The sequence below is a fragment of the Drosophila teissieri genome, chromosome 2L (assembly GCF_016746235.2).
Source record: "Drosophila teissieri strain GT53w chromosome 2L, Prin_Dtei_1.1, whole genome shotgun sequence".
In the NCBI taxonomy this organism is placed as follows: Eukaryota; Metazoa; Arthropoda; class Insecta; order Diptera; family Drosophilidae; genus Drosophila; species Drosophila teissieri.
This window is the reverse complement of record NC_053029.1, coordinates 1466210-1483204: the sequence shown is the minus strand read 5'-3', so window position 1 is coordinate 1483204 and position 16995 is coordinate 1466210. Positions and strand designations below refer to the sequence as shown.

At 45.5% G+C, this 16995-nt stretch overlaps 1 protein-coding gene across 1 annotated transcript; it reads right to left on the bottom strand.

Moving 5' to 3' along the window:
- Positions 1 to 8788: 8788 nt before the first annotated feature.
- Positions 8789 to 10071, bottom strand: LOC122626206. Its single transcript, XM_043806378.1, has one exon. The coding sequence runs from the start codon at positions 9997 to 9999 to the stop codon at positions 9526 to 9528; it is 474 nt and encodes a 157-aa protein (XP_043662313.1). The 5' UTR covers positions 10000 to 10071; the 3' UTR covers positions 8789 to 9525.
- Between the last annotated feature and the right edge of the window lie 6924 nt (positions 10072 to 16995).

Below are 16995 nucleotides of genomic sequence, written 5' to 3'. Positions count from 1 at the left end.
TTGATCTTTCTTTTCCCCCGTTTTTTCTACACGTTTTTAGTTAAATTTCCCAATGTTTGTTTACAAACGAAGCTAAAGCATATTTTTTGCTTTTTATTTCGCTAGAACAACAAATAAATGCTGAAAATACCAATTGAATGGGAGAACGGAAAATATGTTAAGTCAACGGGTTGGGGAACACCGAAAAACCAAAACCGAAACCGAATTCAACCGGAAGCCAATGTAAATAAAGTGGCGAACATGTTTGTTGGTTCCGTCAAAGCAGCAGAAAGCAGCAAGAAGCACCGAGCTGCAGCAACAAAAAAACGATATCACTTTGATCTGCAAGCTCCCCCAATCACCACCCCCATTTTCCACCCGCCCCACGCTTTTCCAGCTGCCCAGCGCATCAGTCGTCAGCGAGTGAAAACTTTCGGGCTAAAAAGGGTTGCCAACTTGCCGCTTAAGTTTCTGTTTGGGAAATGTTCCCAAAATTTGTTTACACTTTCCACGGGTGTCTGATTTTTTACTTTCGGCAGTGGGAGCGGGCGGGAAATGAAAATGTAGAATGGAAAATGGAAAATGGGTGGGGATCGCTTTGGTGGTGGATAATTAGCGGATGCGCCACGCTTTTGTCTGGTTTGCATTTCAAAGTGAAATTCAAGTAAATGAAATACTCGGAAAAAGAGGAAAAGTAGTTTGGGCTAGGAATGGCAGCGTGAGAAAGGAAAAACTGATCGTGAGGGTATATAATCTTACTACTTATTTAGTATAAGAACTGAATAAAGTGGGTGATAATACTTCTAACTTATATAAGCTTTTCTTAAGTAAATAAATTCTGTAAAAATGAAGTGCAAGGGAGTAAGGGAGTCTGATATTTGTGTTCTGTGAGTTGCCCATCTCCAATGATGCCCTAATTTGATTTGTTTGTTTTTGGCTAATTTGGAGAAAGCCCCAGTTCTTTTCCTTCGCCGTATGCCCCTCAATCAGCGCCCCCAATGATTGAGACTGATTCAGTGTCCAAATGTTGTTTAACTCCAAAACAAATGAACTTGCTTGCCGCTGAGAGATGTCGGCGTGGACTGAGGATTCCCTTTGACAGGAAGTGGCAGATCAGCCCAAACAAGACGCCTTCCTCGGTGGCAAAAAGAAGGGAATAAATAAAGTAGGTGCAAGTAAGGGGAAGGCACCTAAGCCGCTTCACACTTGGCAAATCCCCAGCTTCCTACATGCAATGTCTACTAAAGTCTGCAGATGTGCAGATAAGTTATAGCAAATGAAGAAGAGCAAAAAGTGCCCATCATGATCCAACTCCCACTTCCACTGGGAACAACAATATGGGATTTCCCTTTCGCAGCTCGCCAGGTTGTGCTTTTCGCCTGAATCGCACACTCGTTTACGTTTAATTGAGTTTATTGATGCATATTTGAAGTTGCCCCTCCTGCACTCGACTTCGATTCCCGCCCCTCGATGGTGGGCGGAAACTGCGAGGGTCGATCAGGCACTTGAAAGTGCAAAAATGCAATTAATTAAGCGCATTTATTTGCGCACTCAATGGGCCGTTCGATGAGTGCGTGGATACTGTGGGCCGAAGTGGGTTCGATTTCCTTTGGCTTGAAGGTTTGGAAACGCGAAACGCGTGCCGATTTGGCCATCTGTGGTTAGCTGGCTTACGCGGCTATTAAAGCTGGCTAAGCTGCGATTAAAGCTGGATGAGTAGAGGGAAAATGTGAAGAGAACAAGCTCGTTGCAGTGAGATATCCATTTACATTTCATGTTTGTAACGCATTAATATCCAGTTCGCAGCTAATGAATATGTTCTGAGCATAAATCCCGGAGTCTCTTGGCTTTCTGACCTCTAGTTTGATCTTGCAACCTCTTCTCTATGTTTTCCCCTCCAAACTGACCGTTTCAGAAGAATCTCTTGCAACTCCCACGCAAATTTCCCGGCTGCCTCGTGATGCATTCGAGTTCATTAAACGCCGCGCGGCTAATTAAGGCGCAATCGAGTTAATTTCTGTTCTAAGCGAGGCGGTTAATTAAGTGAGCAGACATCGGCAGTTGGATTTGGCTATGGATTCGGGATCGGCATCGGAATTGGAATCGGAATCGGAATCGGGGGCGTACCAAAATGATGCACTAATGTGTCGGCATACACACACTTTTCCCCACGGCGCGCTTTCCATTGGCATTCAATTCAATTCCATTCGATGCGATGCGATTCTGCGACTGCCACTGCCACTGCCACTGCCACTGCAACTGCAACTGCCACTGCCACTGCGGCAAATGGTAATTCAATTAAGGCCTGGTTGCATTGTGCCTGGTTTGTTGAACTCTGCGGCGGAATCTGCCCCGATTGATCCGATCCGCCTTAGCGCTCAACGTTAATCCAGCCCGCATCCGAACTCTCGCATCCACACTCTCGATTAAGAAAGAAGAGCACCCGCAGCTGCAGGGCGCCATAAACAAGGTGACTTTACAGGCTCGCCGCAGTTGGCACTTTGCAGTTTTCAGTTTTCAGCTTTCAGTTTTAGTTTGAAGCGGATAGTTGATAGTAGATGGCTGGTAGTCCTCGCAGCGGGTGAGGAAATGGCTCAGGTGTGCTGGCCCACAAATGCGATAAGTTCAGCGCGGTGCGATCGATGAGTTATGGTTATGGCAGCATTTAGAGTCGCATCTCGTGAGTGGACACTTCGTGATTTGAGTCGCTAAAAAGGCATATCTAAAGTGTTATGGGTGCTCGGGGGTGAGGTCCACGAGTTGGCCAACTCAGGTGGTAATAACGTATTATTTCATTGGCAAAAGCAGCAGGCATCTGGCTTATAGCTTTTGTTCAGATAGGTATTTACTTCTGATAAAGTACTACCTATCCTATATATTATATAGACGAATAATTTAGTGAAATGTTGGATATGCAAGGAGTTTCTAAACTCCCCTCGCTGTGTGTCTGCGCATTACTCCATGGCACTTCAGAGCACTCATCTTTCGCTGGTTCTGGCCATCAAACACGGCCATAAAATCAGCTAATATGACCACATGCATTTGCGTGGCTCTTAGTTATCTGCCATTTCAAAAGCCAGTTGCTCAACTTCAGCATTTGCACATCTCACACTCAGGTGTGAAAATTATAATTGAATTCAATAAAGTTGTCGTGTGATGGCATTTGATTTTCCTAATTGCCTGGCTCCCACTCTCTCGCTCTTCGCATTTTTTCCCTTCCTGCATAAAGTGGCAAGTCTTACGATTTCAATTAACGTTCGATTCGATTTGTGGGTGGTGATGGGTTGAAATCGGAGGGGATGGGGGGGGTGGAGAGGTCATAGTCCATCACAAATCCATGTGACATTAAATTACGTTTTTATTTCGTTTGCCGTAAACCGGAAATTGCGACATACGCACGGAAGTCAAGTCAATAAATGGCGAAGCTTTTCCAGCTGCCGCACCCCCCGCCCCCCCCTGCCGTTTCCAACCCCTCAACGGCTCAAAACTAGTTACACAAATTGCTGGAAAAACTCAATAACATTTATGAAACTTGAGCGAGGCAAACTTCTCCGACCAAAGCCCCCCCCCCTTGCAACGCCCATGTGTTCCGAAAAAGAGAAATTGCCAAAAAGAAAATCAGGGGAAAAAATGCCAGGCAAAAAAATTGTTTTTCAATTAAAAAGTTTATGTTACTGCTGCTTTTGCTGCTGCTGCTGCTGCGTGCAGACAAATTTGCCATTCAATTTGCCCGCTGGACACGAAGGGGGTCGCCAGGATATGGGCTGTTCGATGGGGTTAAGCGGACCGAGGGGACCAAGGGGTTAAGGCGGGGCAGGTGCCTGTGTGGTCCCACTGAACGTGCTCAGGTGCAACTTGGCTGGGTTGCGAGTGTGATGCATGCTGGCTGCCATAAATTCCAGAGGAATGCGTCTGATTTTCCAGTTAATTGTTTCTGTTACAGTTTAAATGGACGTGAAACAAATTGGAAAACATGTTACTTTTAAAACGCAGGAAAGTTGTAACCACTTTGCAGCAAAAAATAAGCAATGAAATGATCAGGAATATCCCACAACATAAATTCACAATTTTGTATCTGGCCTATACTATAAATCACATATCGTACCTCCACAGAATGTGTATTTTTTCAGCAATCCGTCAAATGCATCGAAGTATACCCAGTGACCTCTTTACCCCGCTCGTTATCTGTGATTCACGTGGACCACCCACACGGCCATCAAGGTGTTAAACAAGCCCTGAATTTCCCGGCCATTTCCTTCGAGTTCGTTTGCCCAGCGGAGAGTGAAAATAAAAAACGCTGATAAGTTGACTGGCTGTTTTTCCAGCCAAGTTTACATAGCATTTAACACTCCCTCGCCCCGACTTCTCTGTTTGGTCTTATGTGCCATAAATTATGCAGAGTGTGAGCATATTTGATGTCCTCCGCCAGGCGACTGGATGCCAGGAGCACCTGCTCCCCAACTTCCTGGCCATCATTAGCAGTCAACAGGCATGCCAGCTATGGAGAGAAATCCAACCGATAACCGAAAAAATCGACATTTTTTGTCGCCCGCATTAGGAGGGATACTCGTATATGGGGGATATGTATCCCTGTATTATTGATGCCTGGCACGTCGATGGTGTGGAAAACCCTTCCCCCAAAAGTCCAGGCCAAGTTATTCCCCCCAACTCAGCAAACCGCGACTAAAACTCGATAAGCTGCTTTCTGTGGCCGGCTGTTGTTAATCTTAACACAACATTTAACTCAGCCTTGTGGCTATCTTCGGGCGACCACCTATCACCCCACCCACCACCACCCACATTTAACCACCCACTTTGAACCACCCACCGGGAGTGCAACATTCGCAAGGCCACGTGTGGCACATTAGATTCGTCGCCAAGCACGCGGCGCATTTGCTGTGCTTTCGGGCAACTTTTCGGGGCACTTTTCGTGGAACGTAGCTGCGATGCAATTGACTTGAACTAATCCCAATATTATCGCCAACAAAAGGGGGGACACAATTGCGATTGTCGCATGCCAACATCATTAAAAATTGTTTTGATTAATAACCAGAACGCAGGGGCACGCGTCGGTCCTTGTCCTTTGATCAGCACTTTTATGTTCTTTCTCCCTCCCCGTATTTTCAGTAAATATTTGCAAAATGCGGAACTCGAAATGTAGCTATCTGTAGATTTGGTAATTCACCGGGGAGTTAAGGAGAGTCGAAGAAGAAACGGAGAAAATTTGTTTACCCGGCCGAAGAATTGTTCGTGTCGTGTTTGCCTGCAAATTGTACAATGAGCAGCCGATGATATCAGCTTTGTACCTTTATAGGGGTAAGATATGCTAAGTAAACGGACGCGTCGGAAGAAATAATTCCCGGAACAGATGGAAAAATTGGCGGCTATCGGGGTTATCTGAAGCATGAGGCATACGACCATCAGAAAGTGGGTCTTTCAAATGCGATAGCCACATTACAATTAGTTAATCCGAAAGTTCTGATCGCGTGAGATGCACTATCTGCAGCTTATTTTATTACCCATCAGTGGTGGGGTGTGCTTGTTTTACATTCAGCATTTCCATTTCCATTTCGAGTGGCGCCTCTGTTTGTGTTCAACTCAGCTGCTGCCCAAAATGCGAGCCATAAAAGAGATACAAAAGATACATTTTACAATTTGTTGTGTCGCTAGTCAGCTACTCAATCTAGTGGATATGGCTGCGACCTCTTGACGAATGCACCGAAGAGCGCCACTCAAATCGAAATCGGAGAGCCATCAGGTTATTGGGGCTAAGTGAAAGTAAATTTTCGGTATTTTTATGGCATCCATTGGGCTGGAGACAGATGCCATTAATGTTGCATTCCATCTCTTCTTCGGCGCTGGAGTGTTGAAAGCTCTTTTGTCCGTCGCCCTGGGCACTTCACACCGAATTGCTTAATCAGAGTGATTCTCCTATGTGCATATCTTATATGCATATCTTAGGGTATATGTATATATATAGGGTATATATCGCATTGTGGCATGCTTGGCAGTGGCTTGACAAAGGCGATTAAAATAATTGGCCAGCGACGAGTCTTCGATTCTGGTTCGTGGTAAAAGCCATTCCGAGCTGATTTATCGCCTTATAAATTTGTGCGCATGCCTAAGAAGCTAAGATTTTGAAATTTTAGAAAGTTCTCCCCTATCCCCTCTGTCCTACCCCCTCAAATAGGCCCCACCTTCCTCGTTCTCCGCACTCGGATACTTTATTGGCTACTACGCAGCCATAAATAATGCCTAATGAGCCGGCTAGACGTCGAAGACAACAAAAGACTTGCTTCCCCGGGTTGGACCCTTTAAATCTATATACATACATTTATGTATATGGTTCTGAGTGGGGGGAAGTGGTGTGAAATTGTAATTGGATTGGAATGCGCAATGAGGCGGAAATGTAATGCGAAATGTTGAAACAAATGGATCTTGTTTGTCAATTAAAGTGTGACCATAAAACATGTCACAATGATGTATGCCCCAAGTGGATTTCATAATCCGCGGCGCACACAGAACTACACGAGTTTTATACTTTTACGAGCGGCTGATTCAATTGGAATTCGGTCGTTAATGAAGTCGGCGATCCTTCTGATGGATATAAATTTTAATGTACCTTTGCTTTAGGCAGTTATTGTGGAGGTATTGAATGGGAGAACTAATTATATGCAGGAAGTGACAACCCATCAATCCAAGCATACATCATTACCGATTTTACATTGCCATTAGTAATGAATGAGAGATGAACCTCTGCAACTTATACTTTATCAAACATCTGCCTAACTGAATGTAAGTCCAGCTCCTTATCAAACTGAGACCTTCGAATAGATCACTACACACATCGTTTCTGCTATCAGCATCACCATTTCCCGGGTCGAATGGTGTGTTAGGACACATGAATTCCGGGTAAATAGAACCCTTTTTTTTAGCCAACTGGCCTAAAAAATCGAGGGAGAGGTTGGGGGAATGCGGGGTCATGGCGACAGCTATAATTCAAATGGGAGCAGCATTACTCAGAGCGAGTTGTGTGTGTGTGTGTGCGGCTGACAGTCGGCGGAGCTAACGAATGGAACCCGGCTTCTTCCCTTGGTTTTGATTCATGGTCGTTGGTCCTACACCTCCACCCCCACCTCCTCCTCTGCCTCATCATCATCTCTTGGCCAGGTCTAATCGCCTTGGCGACACCTATTTTCGTAGGCGCAACCACTGCCCCAACCACTGTTCACTCGATTTGGATCCCCAAGTCGCACATCCGTGCGTATGAGCATCATCAGTTGGCAGACCGTAACTAAAATGAGACGCCAAACAAAAAGCAATTACGTGTGCTGCCTGCCCCTTGAGTTACATATATATACTCGTATACTCACATGGCATAGTAGTAGGTGGTAGGTGGAGCGGGTGCGGGGTCACCAGCTCTGAATAAAATTCCTTATCGCCATGCAAGTAGTACTCGGGATGGTGATGGTAATAGGAAGAAGCTATTTGCCACAGAGATATATATTTCAATTTGAACTCTTCCTAAGCTTGCCTGTTTTAATGACTTATCAGAAGGTAACATATATTTAATATTTTGTAAAGTAGAGTGCAATTTTCCTGGGCTCGTGACTGAGTGCCATCCCTAAGTTCGAGATGCACAGCTCAGATACACGAACAGCAGAGCTGGAAGCACCGAGAGGCCCAAGATACGTAGTCGCCGAACAAAAGGCTGCGGCAATTAATCTTCGCTTCTGAGTTCGCCTTCAAGGTGAGTTGTGTGGCATGCGCCCGAGGGCCAAAAGCCCGATGTGTTTGGGCCTCTTCCTTAACCCATTTGTGCCCCGCCATCCACTGCGCCCCTGCTGGCCCTGCTAATGATGGTGGGTTAAATGCCGTGCTGCATTCAACTTTAACTCATTGAATTATAAATTATGCCCGCCTCGATTTGTGTGAACCCATTGGATGGATGCTAGGTGGTAGGAGGGTAGGGGGGGTAGGAACTTTTGGCATTGCCCAATTGACAGCTATTTTGGGGATCCGGACGCCCTTCTCCGCCAGCTGGGAGCATATGTATCCGAAGCCACGACCTGGGTAATTTGCTTTATGATCCCTGCCCGACTCCGACTGCGACTTTGGCCTGGAGCCTGCTCTCCGGGCCGATTGCCAAATCCAGGACCCAGGATGTCCGAGAACGTGTGAAAAATCCAGTCAGGCGTAAGTGCGCACCGCATCATTTTTGGGTTAGGATAGGGACTCGGTTCAGGTTCAATTTGGAATGGGTTCGGTGCACGTGGAAAATATGCTTCTGTTTTGGGCTCGAGAACGGCATGCAAAGGGATCGAGTGGAGTTCGGTTTAGTGGAAGTTCAGTGGAGTGTAAGGCATGGACACACACAGCAAATCACCTGGAAGTAATGCCCATCGCTGGTATCTGCGTATCTGCCGAAAACAATGACAGCCTTTTCTGCAATTTATTGATTCTGTCTGACATTGAAACTGGAGCTGCTGATGTCTGCATTTGTTCGGCTCGTCATGGATGTTTGATTAATGTTTAGCAGCGGTTCTGAATCGGCCCAGTCAAAAGGTAATTGAAATGCAGATGGTAGTTTGCATGTAAGCCTTTGTGTACCAGTTCTTTATTATTGAAGTTCTTTATTTCAGTTTAGCCTGCTTTTTAATAACCCATATAGGAACTCATAGAACATTCCATCCATTTGGACTCAAACTCTGGGATGACCCACATACTCGTATTGCCCAGACTTGGAGACGCATCCCATCTCAACTCACACTTGTGGGGGCTCTTCTTTTGTCTTTTGTCTTCGGTCTCATTTCCCCAGCCTCTTGGCTTTTTCGTTGTTATCTTAAGTGCACTTTTGAAGTGTTTTATTTATTGCACGACTTTTTCCTCTCCCTCCCAAATGCGGAAAGTGTTTCATAATTCGGAGCCGGGGCTTGACTCCATCCAATTCGGATTCGTATGCCCATTCCCATTTCCATTTCCCCTGTCCAGCTCCAATTCCTCACTTGGACTGGACCACACGTCGTCAGGGTCGCCAAGTGTCCCCCTGGCTGGAGCTGGATGTGATGGTATCATCTCGATTGAATCCAGGGGCGCTGCTCGCCGCGTTATGTGTGTGGTTTTTATGGGTTGGCCATAAAAAACTGAAAAAAACCTAACAAAATACGCTTTTTCTTTGTTATTTATATTTGTTACAGTTCGAGCGCATCTTTGGGACTTTTCCTCCTCCTCCCTTTTTTTTTATCTACCAGGGCGCTGTCTCTAATTGCATAGAATCTATAGACAATATATGGGCAACTTCTCGTTTGGCTCACGGATGGCTTTGTTTTGATTGCTGCTGGTCGGGAAATCTGGAAATAACGTTTACGATGATGCGATTCGGTCCATAAACCAGCCGGACATCAGCATTAGATAAGCCATCGTAAGGGAAATCGGTCAATTCGTCAACTGGTAGGTATTCCAATACCTAAATATAATGTGGGATCAATTAAATAAAATGCATTAATATGAGTACCATATGAGTATGATCTTTTATTTGAATACGAATCAGTTGCCCGAATAATAAAGGACTATCTGGCGAGGAATATCTTTCCAATCCCAGGTGCTGCTTTCATTGGCTTCCTCTTGTTTGCTCATAGTTTGCGCGTTGGCTTCCACATTGTTTGCACTCAAGAACTTTAGTTTTTCCTCCAGTTTTGGCTTTATGATTTCCTTCACTGTGTTCCAGAATCCTGGAGCGCTCTGAGTCTTGGAGTTGCTCTCACAGACCATGAGTTGTTCCTCTTTTTCCATCAGATTCCTTCTTAGTTGGTCCAAATCCAAGATATTCACACTATTTGTTTTAAGTTCATCCAGCTTCTTTTGCAAGTCGCTGATGTGCAACTCCAGCAATATCAGTTCCTGTTCCTTTGCTTCAATCAGCTGACCATATCCATTGACAATGTTTTCCAGTCTTTCATTGGAACACAAACTCGTTTTTAGAATCACCAAAAAAGCGAAAAGTACTATATATTCCCTCATTATTATAATTTTGCACTCAGCAATCAAACTTGATCTGCTGTTTGCGGCTCTGCGAAGTGAACTAAATTGAACGCAATCTTTATTATATTTTTGCACCACTGAATCTGCTTTACAATCAATGTGAGCTATTGATGGCTGACAAATGTAAATGAAATGATTATAAAAATCTAATTATAAGCGGTGTGACTTGATTTTCAAGGAGTGGGTTCAGTTGTGAAGAAATTGTAAACATTTTCCTATCTTCGTACATATGTATATGGAAACTGGAATAGTTTTTATGGATCTCTTTAGTTATTTCAGCATTCACTTTCCCAAATGATAGGCGGCCACCTTAGTTGCTTATCAGCATTAATCACTCTTTGTTTATACTTCAATTTTGCCTCGGGTTTTTAATGGTTCATTGCAATTGGAATTTGATGCTAGATGTACCCCCGGCAGTTGAAACATGAGCCGCCAAGCATTTCGAAAGAATATGAGGTTTAATTTTCTTTTTTTATTATTTCAAAGTGCAGTTGCTTATCTCGCCGGCTGATAACCTTCACAAGTCTGGGCGCAGAACCAAGCATAATAGAGAGTGAAATTGTAATATTTCCCCATTTCGATTCCGATGCCGATTTCGATTTCGAGGCCCGCACTTCAAGTAACCCTCTGTGGATGTGGATGAATCGCGGTCCCTTGTCCTCGATTCCCACAACTCGGGGACTGGAGGCAATTTGCAAAATGTGTTGAGCATCTTTCGGGTGATTAGAGCCCGACACCGGGACTCGAATGTCACTGCCAGCCAATTGATTGATATTCGAACCGAGGAGGGAGCGCACTACTCGTAGATATTTACCAAAGTGATAACCTTGCCGCTGGGCCGGATTATGTTGTGATCCGATCGACGTGTGCGCTCAGTTTTCCCATCACGTGCCACACGCGACCTTGGCTTTATTCCTGCGACAGTTTCTGCAACATGCGGCAACCTCTTCAATTTCACTGGAAAGTGTCGCATGTTCGAGGGGGGTGGGAGTTTACCACTGCGGGGAACGGAGGGTTTGTCTCGGTTTGGCGGCTCCTCAAAGCAGCTGCAGCATTTTCCTGGCAAGCGAAAATACGCCAGAGTCTCGCACATCCTTTCGCCTGTCTGCGGCTGCCTCTCCCCACTTTTCCATATTTTTTCATATTTTTCCCGGCTTTTCCCTTTTCAACTGCATTTTTTCTTTGGCATCCTGCGCTGTCTATGCGGCAATAAACCAAATTAAGTTCACAAATTAGCCTGCTGCAGTGGCACTCGGTCTGCAAACTTATGCTTTCCTGTGATTTATACTTCTGTCCTTATAAAGGATTCGGTTGGAGGTATAACATTAATACTAGAACTATTTACAATTAGTAATGGCCACTGGAAACTATGGTTACACATATATTCAGCCACCGTTCTCAACCCTGAAAGTAGCTACCCCTACCCATATTGTGGAAAACAATCAGAGTTTCTTCAAAACAAATTCTTAACGCAAAACCAATAAACAATTACGCATCCATGATCACCTATGCGGCACTCCATTGTCATTGTGATTGTCATCCCCTGGCCACTCGATTTCCACCCCCTTTTTTTCCCCCACCCCCCGAGGACCCTTGGCCAGGGAAAATGTGGAAAGTCGGCAATCAGTGGCCATTGAATTGCAGTCCCATTGCCGGATTTATGCGCCATTATTTCGTGTAATCCATGTGAAATAGGGGCACTGGACATGCGACTGCAGTTCATTTTGGCAACACTTTTGAGGCATCGCGCCACTCGAGCGAAAATGTTGCAAAAGTGGAGTGTTGCAAGCGTGAGGAGCGGAACCAGAAATGGAACGGGATCGCATTAGCCGGATGTCCGCTATGGTGGCCAGCTGTCCCTGGCCATATATCCTTATCCGGATTTTCCACCCCCTCAGAGGCCAAAGGAAATTCGCACAGAATCCGAATGGTATTATGGTATTTGTACATGCAATTTTCGATCTTTGGAGTGCCGTGCAAATTGGCGGGGGTAAAAATGTTTGACAACTTGATCACTCTGGCCGAAGAGGTCCGAACGAACAACAAAGTTGTGGCATTCTTCTCCCTGCCACGCCCCCGCACCGCAGTCCGCCCCTACACCTAGCTACAAATCACTCAGCCCGAAAGCCAAGCCAAGTCAAGTCAAAGAGGAGTTGGAGTCGGAGTCGAGAGCATGGCATAAATGTTTAACAACCAAACTGCACTTTAATTGCCCAGCCGAGGAGGAGCAAAAACAGTGTTTATTTTTTCTCCACTGGAGTTCATTGGTTGGTTGGTTGGTTGGTTGGTGGAAATGACAGGCGATGCCGGCGGAAGAGGAATAGCGAAAATAAAATGTGACCCAAACAATCTGGCAGATAGGCTCGTAAAACGAGCGGTGCCAACCAAAAGACAAAAATGAGCTGGAAAATAAAACGAAAGGTTTTTCTGTGGTCGCAAACTGAAAACTGAACACTGAACACCGAAAAGATGAATACAACAACGCAAAAACAAATTATGAAGTAAACAAAGCGGGCTACATGTCGCCATACAAGGCCCCTCGTTACAGTGTGCCCCGACTAAAGGCAATTAATCAGTTTACATGCTGAAAAAGAGGCGAGATTGCTGCAATTCAGCTATATGGTGTCGTATGGCCTCAAAACAGTCATTATCCTTAATGGCAGACTAGCTGGTAGATTGGATGTGGATGGATGGATGGGAAGGTGGGGCTACTTTGAATAATCCTGCTTATCGCTTCAAGCCAACAGCTTTATCTCTTGAATGCGGCAATCATACCTTAATAGAATAAATTTAACGATTATAGCTCGAAATATACATTCGTATCTAAACTATGCGCATTGTGGATAGATGCAGCTCCCGTTTCCACACAGTTTCGCCCCACTGTGCGCAGAGGTTGCCCTGCTTTTGGTCCCCCCTGCAAACAAACATGGGACGGCTGAGTGGAGAGATGCAACATGTGTTCCGGGAATGAGCCGCGTGCCGTTTAATACACGGTATGCTATAAATTTTATTGTTGTGTGCGTGTTCTGCCGTAGTTCCCGGATTCAGTGCATAGTGCTCAGTGCGGAGATCCCAAGTTGCCAGTGTTTGTATAAGAGTTGCATGCATCAGGCCTTTCCGGCCTTCTTTGAAGCGCCTCACCACATCCAGAAAAACAGCAGAGCAGTCAAAGGGCAACCGATCGTAAAGCAGCTGACATTTATGATGGATATCCATGTACGCAGATATGGATGCAGCGGATGGGCTAGACCGCCTGGTTAAATGGAACTCATATTCTGGTGTCTTGGGCCTCGATGGCCGAGAATTCTGCGCCATTTGGGACTATTTGTCGCCGACTTGGAGGCATTTCTCATCTTCCTGTGCTGGCAGTTGTGCTGGTTCATCTCATCTGATAGTTCTGCAGTTCTGGTGTTCTGGTGTTCTAAAGTTCTGGTGTTCCAGTTCCAGTTCATGTGGATGTTGATGTTGTGTCGCCCACACAAACTCGCAATTACGATGTTTATTCTCGGCGACAAGGGCTGAATGCATGCTAGAAATAAAAACATGCCAAAGGAGCTCGGCAGCAGCAGCAGCAGCAGCATCATTATTATCATCATCCTTTTGTCATCGCATGCAAACATCCCGACATGGCTCTCAAATTGTAAGAATCAATCGGCAAATAATGCAGACAACTACATAATGACAACGGAAAACACAAAACTAAGATGCACTTACCAGAAGTCAGTGGCATTGCCGAAGTCTAGATGGTCTTCCTCAATGAGGTAATGCAAAACCTGTCTAAAGATATACGGAGAGAGGCACTTTTACACTTTTAAACTTATCCTTAGACACCTTTAGTGATTTTAGAGAAAGTTTTGGTCTTAATGGCCAAGTGAACTGAAGTACCCTTTCAATATTTCAGGACATCCTCATCTAAGGATGCCACGGAAGTCGGAACGACAATGCCTCGTGCCACTTTCCACTTGCAACTCCGCCTTTTCCTTCTTCTGTGTCAGCTGCTGGTTTTTTATTTGTGCACAAATATGCACGGAAAATGAAGAAATAATTTGAAAATTCAGCAGCACAGAATGCACACATAAACATGGCAGCATTTCCATGGATTTGCAGTTCTGGTCGTGTGGTGTGAACACAATGGCGCCAAATTATTTAATACTTCAAATGTCTGTCCCCGGATTCCACTCTTTTTATTTCATCTCTTTTTTGCCCGGCCAAATGATGGCAAACATTTTACAATTGGGCTGAGTTGGCGGAGTTGGGGGGCAGTATCATTTCTCTGAGTGCAATTTGGTTTCGCTCTCGGCTTGAGTCCAACATTTAATGAAGCCCCATTTGGGCGGCTTTTGTCCGAGCGAAATGCAAAATGTTTTCCCCAAAATGGGGATTTTCTTCGATGATTTCTGTAATTTGTTGCCCTCATATGCCGCCAGCAATTGTCGGCCGAAGTCAAAGTTGATTTTGTCGCAGGAAGCCGCCTTTTCACTCTACTCCACCCCATTTTTTTGGCCCGGCAAAGTCAGCAAATTCCTGCATCATTAAGTGCAAAGTGCTGCAAAGTGCAACGTGCAACGTGCAATCGCAGCACAATTCGACTTTAACAAGCAATTAAATCGAAACAAACGCAGGCAGGAGGCGACTTTCAAGGGGTTGCAGTCGGAAAAGCCGATGAAAGGGGGTTGCAGCGAGATGAGTTCCAGTTGACATTGATTTATTCTAACAATTACAATGCAACGCAAGTTCCATAATTATTGTCCATGTAAACAAGCAACTGCCAAAGGTGAGAACTGCGGCCAAATAGAAAGACTTCCAGCGAAATGTCGACCCAATGCGACAGCTGCTGAAAAAACAGAAAAATGCTGAAATGAAAAGAAGGGGTAACTAAACCCCTGGCGCCTTGCATTCGCTTGAAATAATTACTTTTCGAATGCGAACCCAGCATCAGCATCAGAATCAGCATCCCCGACTCCCCTTTGAAGCACCCCCTCCTGAAAAAACAGGACCACCACCCCTTTTCCGCCTGCATACATATGTCGCCTCGTTGCGATTTTAATTTTGAAATTTATGCTAACAGCAGTTTGAGAAACTGCCGCAGACAGCGGGGAAAACAAGTAGAAAATGTATCAGTCTGTAGACTTCAGAAATACCCTCTAGTTAGATTATAGAGACTGGAAAGTTATCGTACTTAGCTGTAGATGTACTTTATTTGTGTGAATCCCAAGTGAGTGTGGCACTGATACGCCCAGCACAGCAAGGACACTCGAGGCAGGATAAATCGCTGGCACTAGCAACATCGCAGGCGAAGCAGCAGGTTGCCAAGGGGTTGTCCTTGTGGGTGGGTGGGTGCTTGGTGGCGATGCGGAAGGATGGCCGAAAGGAGTGGGCGGTGGGTGGTGGGTGGGTCGGCGGGTTAAAGCAAATGAGGCAGCCGTATGACATTATTTGTGCAGCACTTTTTGCCATTCACCACCGCCGCCTGTACGGTGCACCCTCGATATGTCTTCGTTCGTTTACTGCCTTTTACAACTGCCTTTTTATTTTTTTTGTTTTTGGTCGCTTTTGCCAAGGGGCCACGAGTGGCTTCATCAATGGACCGTCGTCATCGGTGTCCTGTTCATCAGCCTCATCAACGCAAAGTAAATATTTGCATAATGTGCAGCTGTGTGTGCCACAGCCACCCACCTACCACCTCGTACCTCCCACCTTCCACCGCCCCCTTTTAAACTGTATCTACATGTACGAGTATGCGTGTGTAATTTGTGGGTGGCAATCGGGCGGCAGCAGCACTTGGCATGCTGCATGTTTACTTTACAAAATGCAATAACAGAGACAGCAAACGCAACTGCGGTGGAAGGAGGCCGAGACCATGATAAACATAAAGGCATTTGGCCAGCCTCGGAAAGCCCGAAAAGCCACGCCCATCAACTGGACGCCCTTTGCGGGCTCATTTGAGTGGATAACAATGTGATCAATAATTATTCAGAATCGATCTTCAAAAACCCGCTCCAAACCGAAACTGAAACTGAAACTCATCACCGGGATGCTGACAGGGCGACGTGATGTCATGGAAGAGGTTAATCCTGTGGAGTGCCTTGCTGGGCACTCAAGAGAAGTGCATCCAGCGGCGAGTGATGAATCACCATCAATGGAGCCGCTGGCCAAGATTGAAAGATGGGTTCTCGGCGATTGGGAGGAGGGGTATTTGTTACCATTTGGCTTATTGTCCGAAATGGGAAACATTCTCCTAACGAACCTGATTGCATGAGCTGCGGGAGACGTGATCGGTGGAAGAGTACAAAACGCTCTTAAGTGGGCAATAGAAGGCCTAAATTGAAATGGGCTCATGATGTAGCTGGTAATGAAAATCAAATCAGTTTTACAGTAAGTCCTATTACAGCAGGTCCTATTACTTAAGTTGAGAAAATGACTTGATTGGGGAAATAGTTTAGTGGCTGCCTGGTGAGCCGCAGGAGAGATGCGCACCTATTTAGAACATAATAATCTAAGTACAATTCGGTGTATGGGGCGTTCCGCGTTGTAAGTACTTCAGATTGCAGCAGTTTCCCACAGTTACTTAATCACCGAGCAGCCTCATCGAGTGGATACTTATTCCCAGTGGAACTGGTCCGTTCTGGATAGACCATATGTACCACTTTTCACATTTGTCAAATGCAGACCACCTACTCGAGCAGCTGTCGCAGGATCTCGAGTGATTGGAAGGCGAACATAGTGTCGAAACCATATCGAAACCACGATATGGCCACGCCCCCTTTTCGAGGCGCAGGACTGCGAAAGGCACTTCAGGATTCGTCACGTGTGAAACGAGCTTATGTAAATAGACGAAGACGCCGAAGGGCGAGTGAAATTGATAGTTGCCGAATGCCATCGACACGCTGTTGCTAATTAAAATGGATGATCGATCGCAGGGGCAACGGAAAGGGAGGGGAGGGTGCCATTAAAAAAAAAAGGAAACAGCCCTTG

What these genes read in the sequence shown, in the direction of transcription:
- LOC122626206 (XM_043806378.1), bottom strand. Translation starts at nt 9,999, where the DNA reads ATGAGGGAATATATAGTACTTTTCGCTTTTTTGGTGATTCTAAAAACG.